Genomic DNA, 14,303 nt, shown 5'->3' on the forward strand with positions numbered 1-14,303 from the left:
GAGTGGGCTGGCCTACTCAGCACTGGGAACACCTTCCTGACCCCATGGGCTGAGTTGGGGAGGAGGAAGCTACAGCTGGGGGTCTCAGGTAACAATGAGTGGGGAAGCCCAACAGCAGCCGGAGAGCCCAGAGCCAGCCCCTCCCTGCTCATGGGTTTGTGCCACTCACCGATGCCTGACACGGTGCCCCAGGCCACAGCCATAGCCAAATGCGCCATCTTGGGCCCAACACCTGGCAGTGCCACCAGCTCTGCCACGGAGGCTGGGATGTCCCCTCCATAGCGCTGCTGCAGGATGGCGGTGGTCTGCTTGATGTACTTCACCTTGTTCTGAGGAATAGAGGGAGTCAGCCCTGCAGGTTCAGCCTGGCCTGGGAGGATGAGGCCCTGGGAGGCCCACAGGTGCCCAGAGCTGCCCGTCCCCTGCCCAGGACCCATGCAGAGGCAGGTGCTCACCCCTAACCCCCAGTGGTTGGGACAAGCCGAGGGCAGCAGAGAGGCTCAGGGGAGCCCCTGGCAGGGCCCCACGGCAGGCCCGGACCCCTGCCTCCCACCTGCATGGGCCCATGATGTATGTAGGGTCCGGCTTGGGTCCCCCGCCCTGTCATTCCCCCCAGAGGCCAGGCCAGGCTGCGCAGGCCACTCCCAGGAGCTGGGTTTAGCAGCACCTGGGCCTTCAGGAAGGAAGGCTGGAGCCCGGGTTCCCCCGCCAGCCACAGGCCAGCCGGGTGGTTCCCATCCTGTGCCTGAGTGAGGGCTATTTAAAACCAGCCTGACAGACTGCTGGTGCCAAGGGAAGCAGCCCCACCCTCCGAGCTGCTTCCAACAGATCCACCCGCCCACCGCCCAGTGCTCAGCTGAGGGGGGCAGCCTTGGGAGGGCTCCTGGAGGGTGAGGGGCTGGGGGGCGGTGCACTCCAGGGAGGCTTGGAGTAAACAAAGGGAAAGGCGGGAGAGGAAGGGCGGGGCAGGCGGGAGCAGAGGAAGGAAGGGGAGGACACAAACAGGAAAGGCCTGGGAGCTCCAGGGACTGGGCGCCGGCCCCCACGGGCTGCGCAGAGGGATGGGGGCCCTAGCAGGACTTGCACCCAGGCCCCCGATGCCAGAGAGGCCTGACCCTTGTCTCTGGCACCCCCATACCCCTAAGCCTCCGGTGGCTGCGGGCTGGGCTCACCCTCCAGAAGCCTACGGGGTAGATGAGCTTGCCCAGCGTGCTGTCATCAGTCTGCAGGATGCTGTCTACCGTCAGGCCCTGGGCCCGCAGCCGCTGCATGGCGCCTGCCGTCACCTGGTCCTTGGTCTGGCTGGAGAGCATCAGCGACAGCAGCACCTGGTACCTCCGCACCTGCTGGTGTAGTGACAGGGACAGAGTGGTGGTGGGTCCTAGTGCTCGCCCTGGGCCACCTACCCATCTCCACCTGTTACCCTGAGCAACACATGGGACACCAGCCTCCTACCCACCCAGACCAACAGGCGGTAGGGTAGGGTGTGTGGGTCTGGCTGAGGTCTGTTTGTCACCTACAACATGGGGATAATAACAGTAGCTGCCTCGCAGGATCAGAGAGACCCTTACGTGAATTATCACGGTACTTAGAATTGTATCTGGCACATAGTCACTACAGGCATTGGCTGCTACAGTTACTGTTGCTTCGTGAATGACAACACTACCCATTTTACAGACAAGCAAACTGAGGTTCGGAGAGGCATGTATGCAAGTCACCTGGTAACAGAGTAGGGATCAGAGCTCAGAGAAATCTCCAGACCCAGGCTCTGGGCCACTGAAGTATAAGGCCTGTGCCTCCCTCACATTATGGAAAGCACATGACACACCTGTGCCATGCCCAGCAGAAAGCAGATCATGAGGCCCTAAGCTGCAGGTACCTGTGACCTGCTGGGTGGCTACAACGAAGCCGGTGATGCCGCCCAGTACTCTGGGACGCTGTCCTGTCAAGGTGCTGCCTGCAGGGGAGGGTGCCAGCCAAGGGCCACCAGGTGTCAGGCTGTCAGAAGCCTGAGAGAAAACAAGCATCTTGCTGGGAAGGAGGTTACCCAGGCAGATGGGGCCCCTGCCTACCTTTGGGGGGGCGCTGGGGTCATAGCAGTGCTCGGCCCCCAGCTGGTCTACAGGTGCGTCCTTCTTGCTCCTCATGGTGCGAATGTTGACCAGCTGCTGCTGCCAGTCCTGGGGCTCCCAGGTGGGCACCTTGAGGGGCTTGGCCCCCTCACCTTTCTCACCATCTGAGGCCTCATAGGCCACGTGCAGTCTCTGTGGTTTCCGCTGACGCTTCACAGGGCTGTGACGTTTCCTTCCTTCTGCAAAAAGTGCCACTCAGTCCCCTTAGTAGGGGCACAGGTGAGGGTAGGATATGGGTGCTGCCCTACCTGCTAGCACATCCCTCACTCATTCATGCAAAACTGTCCATCATCTGTTAAACTCTGGGGTGCTCTGCCCTCGGGGGCATGTCGGCCTTCCTTACACCACTGCCCCCTGACAAGGTCCGCATCAGCACGTGAGAAGCCTGGTAACAGTGTCTACCATGGTGAGGCTGATGTATCCTCTCCATCGTCTGTACTGCATCAGAAACAGCTATCTAACACCCAGATCAGATCCCATCACTTCCCTTTTTAAAACTCTTCATCAGCTTCCCTTTGCACTTAGAATGAACTCCAAACTCTATCCTGGCATCAAAGTTCCTGCCATTCTGGCTGGCATTATCACCTGCCTGTTCCCCACTGCACACCAGCTCCTCCTACCACACCTCTATGCCTGTCTGGACTACCCCTGGGGGTCCTTGGGTGCCTGTGGGATTCCCCCTCTAGCCAATTCTGCATAAGTTCTGGGGGACACGTGCAGGGCCCCTGTTAGTGTTGCTCACTGCTGACTCCCATGCTTGGCACACAGTAGGTCCTTTATGGCGACAGGATAAATATAACGAATGCCATGTCCTTTCCTGTTTTCTCTCTGAGGCACCCTCTAGCTGGGGGAGACTTACGATTGGGTGTGTCCTTCACACCCAGCCCCTCTGAGAGGGAAGCAGGTTCACTGCATGAGGACAGGGCTGGTCTGCTCCACAGCCTGGGCAAGTGCAGTATCCCGGGACAGCTGATGGGGCGGGAAGAACTATCTTGCTCAGGACCAGAGTGGGCGGGCAGGCCCAGGCCCCGGTAGACACCAGCGGACCCCAGCCTCTCGGAAAAGGATGCAGGGTGGGCACGCAGAGCCGCGGAACTCGTTAGTGGCTGCCGGTCTGCCGCGTCCTGCGTCCCGGTCCCGGTCCCGGCCGCGCAGCTTGGAGCCCTTGGAGGCGGCCAGGGACCCAGCCTGCAGCCCCTAGTCCCCTGCAGGCCTCTTCCCCCGCCCCTCCGCCCGTGCTCCGGCAGGGGCGCGGCGCTACCTGCAGCCGCCTCTCCCCTCCCGAGCGGCGCAGAGTCCTCCCCGCTCGCCCGCGGCCCGGCCCGGGGTCCCCGGGTCCGGCTTCTGGTCACCATCCTCGTGCTCATAGCGTTCATGCCGGACTCCTGCGGACTACACGTCCCGGCAGCCCCCGAGGCTCCGTCACGAGACTCAAAGCGCTTCCACTCTTTCAGCCACATGGCGACCCGGAACTACGACTCCCAGCAAGCCCTGCGCCGGCCCTCGGTGAGGTCGCGCTGCCGGAAGTGCAGGTCGGACTTCCGGCGGCGGCTCCGGGCTGGGGGCGTGCGCCCTTCTCGGCGTTCGGGCTGACCGACGCGCGGAGGCGCGGCGAGGGGTGAGTGGCTCGCGACGGCCCGACCGCTGGCGCCGGCCTAGACCGCGACGCAGCCCGGCCCCGACGGGGCAGCCGAAGGGGCTCCTGGGGCGACGGGCCCCGCAGTGTCCAGGTCCCAGGCCTCGGCCGCGCCCACCGTAGCTGGACCCCGGAGCTGCGAGCGCTCTTGGCTTTTAAGTCATGGCGGGTGCGAATGGCTCTCTGCTTCAGGCATTTGCGTGACAGCTCCTCCTCCACATGGGGAGAAGAGAGAGGGCAAACGTCAGGGCTCCCTAAGACCCCACGGCAGCCGCCCACCCCGTGCACGGAGTCGGGCGGGGCGGACGGGAGGCCGCGTCTGAGCAGGCAGCTCGCTATACCAGGCCTGGCAACTCCCAGGCTTATTTGTGGCAGGGTCAGCCTGGCTGTGGTTGAGTTCTGCCCAGGGGCTGTGGAAGAGCTTATGCCCACCCTTGACTTGCGGTCCTGGCTGCTGGCGGTCGTCAGCGGGGCGGGTGGGTGGAGCTGTTCCTCAGATGGCTCCATGCCTGGTTCTGTTGCACAGAGGAGTCCTCTGGTGTGTCCCTGCCCACCATGGCCAAGCCAACAAGCAAAGATTCAGGCTTGAAGGAGAAGTTCAAGATTCTGTTGGGACTGGGAACATCAAGGCCAAATCCCAGGTCTGCAGAGGGTAAACAGACGGAATTCATCATCACGGCAGAAACCCTGAGAGTGAGTGAGCTGCCTGTCTTTACCAGCCTAGTGGGAAGTGCAAGGAAGGCTGGGTTCAGTCTTGCACTAGGTTCTGTGGGAGGTGGGTTGCTGGTGATCATTCGCACAGGAGTGCTGTCTCCAGTACTGGTGGGCATGTCCTCCTTTCCTTTGGGAAGCTCAGAAAGTATCTTGGTGACCTGGTCCAGCACACTTGAGTTAGTACTCAGGTATTGATGTAAGACAGCCCGTTTTACTAGATGTGGCCTGAATGCCATCGTCTCACAGGTGGTTAGGGATATGGCCAGGTGTTGCCTGGTAATTTGTGAGTTCTGGGAGAAGTAGGTCCTTATCTTTTATGTGGGTTTGTATCCTCCTGACACATGCGTGGCATCATGTTTTGCCCGTAAGTAAATGTTGAATTTTTGCACTTGCAGAGTTTTCCACTTAGAAACAACAGAAACATTTATCAGCTGATGAATGGATAGATACCACGTGGTGCACGTTAGGTCCGGAGCCAATAGAGAGCGAGAGCGAGAGAGAGACAAAGCCTCATGTGTAGCAAAATGCTTTTATTTTGAGCATCTGGGTGCAGATGGGTGGAGGCGAAAAAGCATCCACGAGAGAAAAGGGGAGCCTTGGGTTTTATAGAGGGTTTTTTTGGGGGGTGGGGGGGAGTAAGTAAGTAGGCCAAAACAGCTGCTTGTAATTAATTCTTTTGCAAACAACCAACTCCTGATACCCCTGCCCCAGTCACATCCATCCTTCAGCTCTGGCGTCGTCCTTATCAGGAGAGTAGGGAGGAACAGCCTTCTTCTCTATCAGGGAGGGGGAAGGAGTGCCGGCTGCAGCTGTGTGTTAGATCTACAAAGTCCGGGGACCCTCCAGATTCCTGGGGCTATTGTTTTACAAGCCTGAGTTTTGCATTAACCACATTCTGTCCTATACATACGTTTCGGGTTCCCACCTGGAACAAACCTAACAGTACATTCATACGGTGGGATGTGATCGAGCAACAAAAAGAAATGAAAAACTGACACATACTACAACGTAGATGAACCTTGAAAACATCTTAAGTAAAACAACGAGTCACAGAGGCCACATATGTGAAATGTCCAAGTAGCCAAATCCACAGAGACAGAAAGTAGATTCATGTTTGCCAGGGGCCGGAGAAGGATGGAATTGGTGTGGGGTTTTCTTTGGGAGTGATGAACATGTTCTGGAATTAGTGGAGACGGCTGTAAGAATTGCAGATATACAAAAGACTGAATTATATAGTTCAAAATTGTTACAATGGTGTATTTTAGGTTATGTGGGTTTTATCTCAATAAAAAATTTTCAGTCACGAAGGAAAAGTTTCATTTTCTCAGTCCACTGAGATGGAGCAGTAAGTTCTTTGGTGAATCCTGATTTCGGGAAGACCTGCTTTAAGTGTCCAGTTCTTAGGGTGGTTTGTGACTAGCGGTTAAGGAGACCTGTGGCCTGAGCGCCGGCCCCTTTTTTCTTTCGTCTCTCTCTAGGAACTGAGTGTTGAATGTGGCCTCAACAATCGTATCCGGGTGATAGGGCAGATTTGTGAAGTCGCAAAAACTAAGAAATTTGAAGAGGTACGTTTGTCGCAGTTGGGCTACTAAAAAGATGCATGTAGGTTGTTTAAAAGCCTGAGTTTGCTTTTTCTAAGAGCATGATTGACAGCTAACTATGCTGATGATCTGATTTGGACTATTTTAGGGTAACTTTCATCTTAGTGATGGGAAGCTTCTGGAAATGCCCTGAGTACAACCCTGAGGAGCCAATCGTGTCGGGCTGGGGAGCAGAGGGGATAGGTTTTTCTAGCAGATCCCAGAAAGGTTTTGTAGTGGCTTATAAAAATGCATGCTTACTTGTCCTCTCCTATTACAAATTCAGGGGAAAGGAAAATAAAGGAACGTCAGGAAAAGGCTTGGTTTCACAAAGAACAATTCAAGGTGTACCAGTCCCGGTGCCATTTTGGGAGAGGTGACTGCCTGGTGGTATCAGGCGATCTCACAGACACAGACACGTTTATCTTGGGCAAATGTTTCCAAACTCTGTCGGCGACTGGGGACAAAATGGAAAAATTGTCATTCTGGGAGTGCAAGGCTGCTGCTAGAGCACCCTAGGGCCCTGCCCTAGCCTTGCCCAGCATTTGCAGGAGAACAAACGCCTCACACCTCACAGACTCAGGGCTGCTAAGGGAAGAATGACTGCATCTTCAGCAGTTCATCCCAAACATACAAGCTGCACATACCAAGGAAAAATGTAAGAAATAGGCAGAAGGTAGTTTTTTTTTTTTTTTTTGGAGACAGAGTCTTGCTCTGTTGCCTGGGCTAGAGTGCCGTGGTGTCATCCTAGCTCACAGCAACATCAAACTCCCAGGCTCAAGCCATCCTCCTGCCTCAGCCTCCCGAGTAGCTGGGACTACAGGCATGCACCACCATGCCTGGCTAATTTTTTTTTTTTTTTTTGAGACAGAGTCTCACTCTTTTGCCCGGGCTAGAGTGAGTGCCGTGGCATCAGCCTAGCTCACGGCAACCTCAAACTCCTGGGCTCAAGAGATCCTCCTGCCTCAGCCTCCCAAGTAGCTGGGACTATAGGCATGCGCCACCATGCCCGGCTAATTTCTCTATATATTTTTAGTTGTCCAATTAATTTCTTTCTATTTTTAGTAGAGACGGGGTCTCACTCTTGCTCAGGCTGGTTTCGGACTCCTGAGCTCAAACAATCCGCCCGCCTCGGCCTCCCAAGAGAGCTAGGATTACAGGCGTGAGCCACTGCGCCCGGCCCCGGCTAATTTTTTGTATATGTTCTTAGTTGTCCGGCTAGTTTCTTTCTATTTTTAGTAGAGACGGGGTCTTGCTCTTGCTCAGGCTGGTCTCGAACTCCTGGCCTCAAGCCATCCTCCCGCCTCGTAGAAGGTTGTTTGTATAGGTACAAAACATCGAGCGGGCCTCAGAGGCTGGGGTGGTCCACAGGCTCTGTGTCTGTGTGTTATGCAGCTCAGGTTGCCACAGTGGGAGTATTGTGGATGAGACAAAGGAGGTGAGAATCCCAGCGCGTCCTGAGTTGGTTGGGATGTTGGTCAGATGACACCTACCAGACCACGGCCATTTTAGTTCCTCTTCTGCCAGGAGTGAGCCCAGGAGAGGGGGAGTGGTCTGATAGCTCTGGTTGGAGGTTAACGTGGCGAAGGGAAGGTGACGGGAGCCATCTCAGATGCTTGCTGAGTGACACTGATTGTGGCAGTTCAAGGGGCAGCAGGGACAAGTTCCCCATGGGCGGGGTGGGAGTCAGAGGAGGCAGATTTCAGAAGGAGCAGCGAGTTCTTGTCCACAGGTCCGAGGGTGGTGGAGGCAGGGCAGGGTGTGGTGCCAGGGCCCATGGCTGGTGTGTTCACGGAGAAAAGCCACGGAGCTGCATGTCTGGCACAGGCTCAGGGCGCGCCGTGCGCTTCTGGTTCTTAGACCCCTCTGCTGACTTTCCCCACCAGAGTCTGAGCGACTCTAACGGAGACTCCCTGTGGGCCTTGGGGAAGCCAGGCTGCTTCCCGGCCTGCCTGCTGTCCTCCCCTCGCCTGTTCCCGTCTGTGCCCTGGGGTGGCTGAAAGGGACCTGCTTGGGTTTGAAGTCGCCTTGAGCCATTCCTGTCAGGCTTGTGATCATCACGGGCTGCAGCAGGGACACGAGACATGAGCGTTAGAGGGGCTCTAAGCCATAAGACCCCATTGTCTGCTCTGTCCGGTGTTCACGGTGCTGTCCTTGAGTTGAGGGGCCGGTTCTTGGAGACCGCACCCTGATCACTGTCCCCCTTTTCTGGTGCCAGCATGCAGTGGAAGCGCTCTGGAAGGCGGTCGCGGATTTGCTGCAGCCAGAGCGGCCGCCAGAGGCCCGGCACGCGGTGCTGGCTCTGCTGAAGGCCATCGTGCAGGGGCAGGTAAGGGGCCGGCGGGGCTGTGCCCTGGTGTAGGGTGACACCAGGGTGCCCACAGACTGTCCTGCTCCTGTTGGCCACCTTTGTTATGTGCGGGATCTGGTGCCTGATGGGCTCTGGAGCCAGACTGCTGGTGGCAGGGGGGCTCCTGGCCTCACCCCGCCGTGTCTGTGGCCCTGGCAGGTCACTGGAGCCAGAGCCTCTACCTCCCCTGTGAATGAGGATGGTCGCTGTACCTTCCTCCCCTGGGGTGTTTTGAGGGTTAAATGAAGCAATCCGTGGGACCTCAAGACCATGCCCGGCTCAGGCTGTCCTCACCTTGCCCCCTGCCCTTTCCCAGTAGCCGGGCAACTGCTCTTCTCTCACGTTCCAGCTGCTCCAGCTGCTTCGTGACACCCATCCCCTCTTGTTCCTGCCTGAAGGCTCCCTCCCCCAGCTGGCCGCTTTCTTCTACTCCTTCATGTCCCGGATGCTCAGAGAGGCCCATCCACTCTCACTGCGCCTCTCCTGGGGCTTCGCCAGCTTAGACCTTGTTGCTCTGTGAGCACAAATGTATCTGTCTGGGCTGAGCACTGGGGCAGCAGGAGCTGCGTTGTCCCCTCTGTGTGCCCGCACCATGCCTAGAGGCTGAGTTGCAGCAGGTGCTCCGCGCGCGCGGTCAGCCGCTGGCCAGTGCACCTGGGGCCTGCCCCGCACCCCGCCAGCATCGCCACCCTGCTCCTCGTCGCGTGCGCCTGTGGGAAGGAGAAAGGGCTGGAGTCTAGGTGCCCCCTGCAGCCTTGGACTTCTTGGCAGGCCCGTGGGAGACTGTGGCAGGGCTCTGCTGACCCTTGTTTTTGTCTTTAGGGTGACCGCTTAGGGGTCCTTCGAGCCCTCTTTTTTAAGGTCATCAAGGATTACCCTTCCAACGAAGACCTCCACGAAAGGCTGGAAGTTTTCAAGGCCCTCACGGACAATGGGAGACACATCACCTACTTGGAGGAAGAACTGGGTGGGTGCCACATCGGGTGTGAGGTTTCTCTGGCCGTGGTGATCAAATTTAATCTGGGATGCAGGAGGCCTGGGGCCGGCCAGGGGTGCTGCAGTTCACAGCGATGGCCTGCAGGGGGCGCGCACCACTCAGCTCTGTGCACATGGGCTCACCTGGATCCGCCCCAATCTCCTGGGGAGCTTGTTAAAAATGCAGTCGTGGGCCTCGTTCCAGACTTGCTGACCCAGAGTGTCTGGGCCTAGGAACGTGCCTGTGGAGTGGGCAGGAGGTGGGCTGCATCCCTGGTCCTGTTCCCCTCGCCCTCCGTGCCCGCCTAAGTCCTCGTCACACCCCCTGACCTGCCTCCTGCTGTCCCGACAGTGCGAGGCTTCCATGGGTCTTGAGACTTCGTGTCCTTATTGTGGGGAGAAGAGAAAGGAGGAGGAAGAAAGAAATCTGACTTGGGCTTTGCTTTTCTGTTGCCCAGAAAAGGGCCTCCAGGACAGGTGCTGACGGGGGCCCACTGTCAGGTTTTCTGTCTAAGGTTACACGCTGGCACCCCGGCATGTGCGTGGGTCTCCGTCCTGCACACACCCTGACGGTGTCTGCCCACAGCGCTGTGGGCTGGGCTCTGCGTGCAAAGCACACGCACCCCCACCCGTCTCAGCTCAGACCTCTCCGCGTAGCCCCAGAGGGGTAAAGTGCGGTGTCCGTGCCTGGGCTCCCGCGGAGCCGCCTGCAGCCCAGTGCGCGGCCTGCCTGTCATTTCAAGGGGACCGATGTCACGGTTTCTGGCAGTGATTGGGTTTGGACACGTTTTCCTGAGGGAAAAGGAGCGTCGCAAGTGTAGATTCGACTTCTACACAAATTCCTGTCCTCTCCGCAGCTGAGTTTGTTCTGCAGTGGATGGATGTCGGCCTGTCCTCAGAATTCCTCCTGGTGCTGGTGAACTTGGTCAAATTCAACAGCTGTTACCTTGATGAACACATCGCGTCGATGGTTCAGTAAGAAGAGGATTTAAATTGTGCTAGTCTGGCGACAGTCCGCCGTCTCGGGCCTTAAGCTCTGCTCTGCAGGTTGAGTTGAAACCCCCAAATAAGTAGGGAAGTTGGAAGTGGACATAGCCACCCTCCACTCGTCACGTTACCTGATGTTTTGGTCATTATCTTTTTGTTGTTATTTTTTTAAAACGTTCCATGAAATCCCTGAGGGCAGGGGCTTGGCCTGGTGCCGAGCACCCCGCACTGAGGACGGCAGGTGGCACAGAGCACGTTCCCTGCATTTGCCGGGCAAGTGGAACCCTGAGGAGGGACGAGCCACTCCTGCGGCTGACTGCAGAGTGACTAAGGGCCGAAACGTAGTTGCTTGGCCTTCTGGGAAATGTCTCCGAGCTAACGCTGGCGCTTCCTCCACAGCATGGTCTGTCTGCTGTGCATCCGGACTGTGTCCTCCATGGACATAGAGGTCAGTGGCCCCCCTCGTTTCTGGGAAGCTGGCACTTGGGGTTCAAGCCCTGGGAGCCACTCGTTGGCTGTGTGGCCTCGGGCATCTCCGCTGGAAGTACAGGCAGTTGGATGGGCCCCGCTCTAGAGTTGTAGCTCAGGAGGGGACAACGTGGTGTCAGCCTTGGTGACAGGGATGTTGGAGTGCCTCCCAGACACTCGCTCTGTGGTTCTTAGGCTGCTTTGGCAGCAGGGAGGGGCAGTGTCACTGACCAAATGAGGAGGGAAGGAGGCCTGGGGTGTCACCTCCGCGGGAGCCCAGGGAGGACCGGCGTGACCCCTCCGTTTCTCCCGCCAGGTCTCGCTGCAGGTGCTGGATGCCGTGGTCTGCTACAACTGCCTGCCAGCCGAGAGCCTCCCGCTGTTCATCGTCACCCTCTGCCGCACCATCAACGTCAAGGAGCTCTGTGAGCCTTGCTGGAAGGTGGGGGTCTCTGAAACTGTTGTTCTGGAGAGTTCTTCCCCAGGATGAGGTCATAAGCCAGGGACACAGACGAGACAAGGGCCAGCCTGTCTCCATGAATGGCTCTCTGATTCTTGGGGTGGCCAGACAATGGCCTGCTGAGGAAAGTCCAGTGGCATTTTCCCAGGCGGTGGAGCCAAGGTCAGGTTCGGGTGTGTTGTGAGAACTCTGCTGCCTCTGCATTTGGGAAGAGACAGTGGCCGCTGGCTGGACCTAGGGCGGCTGCAGAGCACTGGCCGGGCAGGGCTGGTGGGGGGCTGGGCTTTGGGGCAGAGGCTTGTATTTGCCGGTCCCTAATGATGTGTTTTTTTTTTTTTTTTTTTTTTTTTTTGGGAGACAGAGTCTCACTCTGTTGCCCTGGCTAGAGTGAGTGCCGTGGCGTCAGCCTAGCTCACAGCAACCTCAAACTCCTGGGCTCAAGCGATCCTCCTGCCCCAGCCTCCCGAGTAGCTGGGACTACAGGCATGCGCCACCATGCCCAGCTAATTTTTTCTATATGTTTTTAGTTGGCCGATTAATTTCTTTCTAATTTTAGTAGAGGCGGGATCTCGCTCTTGCTCAGGCTGGTCTTGAACTCCTGAGCTCAAACAATCCGCCTGCCTCGGCCTCCCAGAGAGCTAGGATTACAGGCGTGAGCTGCCGCGCCCGGCCAACGATGTGCTTTTTGTCTCCCAGCTGATGCGTAACCTCCTGGGCACCCACCTTGGCCACAGCGCCATCTACAACATGTGTCGCGTCATGGAGGACAGGCGAGTGCACGGGCTGGGCGGTGGGCACGGGGAGCCGGCCTGAGTCCCCACCAGAAAGCCCTCGGGAGGAGGCCCGCCTCAACTCACTTGGAGATCTGCTCCTTCCTGATGGCTCTTCCAGAAGCTGTCACTAAGGCTAGGCATTTATTTCACACGTGGGATCTCTTGTCCTCTCCTTCTGTCGGTCGAATCAGAACATCCAAAATGAACTCGGAGCCCGCCTCCCTATGTCTGGATGTTCTCCAGTGTGGCGGGGTGTTAGCCCAGATGCCACCCTGGTCTCCACCCCCACAGCCAAAGCACAAGTCCTGCTGCCACTGCCCGACGGATGGCTCAGATCTGCATGTGCTGGTCTCCCAGCCATACCCTTGGCCCTCACCTTCTCTCCTGCTTCCGTTCTTGCTTCCTGAAGTACATTCCTCCACACAACAGCTAGGTGGCCTTGTTCTGACACAGATCCGACCGTGTCACCCCTTGCCTAAAGCCACCATAGCTCCCAGCACGCTCAGACACTGCCCCTCCCTGTGGAGCATGGCCCTGGGGGTCCCAGCTGCTTCAGCCCCCTCGGCCTCTTGTTCCCTCCATCTTACTCTTCTCCCACCCACCAAAGGCCTTTGCACACACCGTTGCCTCTTGCTAGAAGGTTCTTCTGCCTTTGTCAGGTTACTCTGAGTGTTCCCTGAGGTCTTAGCATAGTCGGTGATTCTCTGGCTTCCCTGAGTGGACTTGCTCTCCGATCCTGTGGCTTCCTTCTTAGCTGTGATTTGAGGTGGAGACTCTGCACTTACTTGTGAGGGTCTTTGACTGGCGTCTGCATCCCTCGAGTGTGAGCCTGTGAGGCTGAGCGACGTCCCTCTTGCCCCCCTTCAAGTCCCTGGCATCTAGCACAGCCCGTGGCCCACGGTGTGGTCAACGCTCACTAGTTGTACGTGAACGAATCGGGTGGTTACTGCAGCCTCTGTTCCTGCCCTTCCCCGGCTTCGCTTCTCCGTGGTGCTGGGCCCTGCAGCCTCCCATGGCTGGGGCTCTGCTCACGTGCCGTCCATGTGGGAAATGTTTCAGAGCCTACATGGAAGACGCCCCGCTGCTGAGAGGAGCCGTGTTCTTCGTGGGCATGGCTCTCTGGGGGGCCCACCGGCTGTACTCGCTCAAGAACTCTCCGACTTCTGTGCTGCCCTCGTTTTATCAGGTAACGCGGTATCCATGCCACGGGACCTGGCGCAGGTGGGAGAGCTCCCCTCGGGCTGCCCACCCGCCTGCGCCGCCAGGGGCTATACGGTGCTGTCACCAGTCAGCTGCTTCTCAGCTGGCGACGAGATTTAGGTCCGTTCGAGGGCTTTATTCTCAAGCAAACCTCACATCTTAGGGATTTCATCCCCTGCAGATTAGCACTGAAACCGCTTAACGTTCCCTCTGGGACAGCGAGTCTTCCCGTTGATGGTTGTAGCTTGTCAAGTGGCGATCTTGCTCCCTCTCGAGCGATGCCAGCGGCTAGCTGCGGTTGCCACGGCGCCCTGCGGCGTCCAGAGCACGTTCTGTGTGTGTTCTCATTTGGTTCTCAGGGCTCCCTGGCGAGCGGGGGCGGTTGTAACGTCCTCATTTTACAGGGAACAGTGGCTCTCTAGCTGTGCCTTGCCCCGGGTCACGCGGAACCTCCCAACCCGCTGCTCTTTCTGCTGCGCCCCTGCTCCCCGGGAGGGGCCGTGGGAGGCGCGATCTCTGTGCATTGCCCGTGTCAGAACTCGGGTGGTAGCTTCAGGCTCCGCGGTGCCGACATGCTAGGGGCCTGGAATTCAGTTTCTGGTCTGTCCGAGTCGGCCCCTTTGGAGGCTCTGGGGCCCTGTCTGGGTCCTTACCGCGCTGGAGCAGCGCGGACTCCTTGCCGGCTCTCCCGGGGCCGCGGTGCATGTGTGCCGAGCGCTGCTCAGTCATCTTGCGCTCGGTCCGAGGGCACGTGCTGGTGCTTCCTGCATGAGGAGCAGCCGCTGACCGTGCCCGGCTCGTGTTCCAGGCCATGACCTGCCCGAACGAGGTGGTGTCCTACGAGATCGTCCTGTCCATCACCAGGCTCATCAAGAAGTACAGGAAGGAGCTCCAGGCCGTGACATGGGACATTCTGCTGAACATCATGGAACGGCTGCTTCAGCAGCTCCAGGTAGGCAGGCTCGTCCCACCGGAAGGTGGAGTGCTCTCTGTCTGTGCCTGTCCTGGGTCCCACAGAGACTTTGGAG

General features: G+C 58.0%; 2 protein-coding genes across 6 annotated transcripts in view; one reads left to right on the top strand and one right to left on the bottom strand.

Annotated features, from left to right (window-relative positions):
* The window catches only part of NTHL1 (nth endonuclease III-like 1 (E. coli)), a 6,358-nt gene extending 2,796 nt beyond the window's left edge, over positions 1-3,562 (bottom strand). The window contains exons 1-4 of the mRNA XM_012647643.1: positions 3,394-3,562; positions 2,073-2,311; positions 1,173-1,343; positions 170-329 (exon numbers count right to left, since the gene is read on the bottom strand). Coding sequence (XP_012503097.1) covers positions 170-329; positions 1,173-1,343; positions 2,073-2,311; positions 3,394-3,508 — 685 coding nt within the window. The 5' untranslated portion in view covers positions 3,509-3,562. The remainder of the gene's footprint in view (positions 1-169; positions 330-1,172; positions 1,344-2,072; positions 2,312-3,393) is intronic.
* Positions 3,563-4,301: 739 nt separating this feature from the next.
* Positions 4,302-14,303, top strand: part of TSC2 (tuberous sclerosis 2) — a 35,389-nt gene continuing 25,387 nt past the window's right edge. For 4 of the 5 annotated variants that reach the window (XM_012647648.1, XM_012647644.1, XM_012647645.1 and 1 more), the window contains exons 1-10: positions 4,302-4,461; positions 5,961-6,047; positions 8,281-8,391; positions 9,235-9,379; positions 10,245-10,362; positions 10,774-10,822; positions 11,159-11,284; positions 11,999-12,072; positions 13,135-13,261; positions 14,084-14,227. In XM_012647648.1, coding sequence (XP_012503102.1) covers positions 4,324-4,461; positions 5,961-6,047; positions 8,281-8,391; positions 9,235-9,379; positions 10,245-10,362; positions 10,774-10,822; positions 11,159-11,284; positions 11,999-12,072; positions 13,135-13,261; positions 14,084-14,227 — 1,119 coding nt within the window. In that variant the 5' untranslated portion in view covers positions 4,302-4,323. The other variant, XM_012647647.1, reaches the window with a different exon arrangement.

This window comes from Propithecus coquereli, unplaced genomic scaffold (assembly GCF_000956105.1).
Source record: "Propithecus coquereli isolate 6110/MARCELLA unplaced genomic scaffold, Pcoq_1.0 Scaffold27, whole genome shotgun sequence".
Lineage (NCBI taxonomy): Eukaryota > Metazoa > Chordata > Mammalia > Primates > Indriidae > Propithecus > Propithecus coquereli.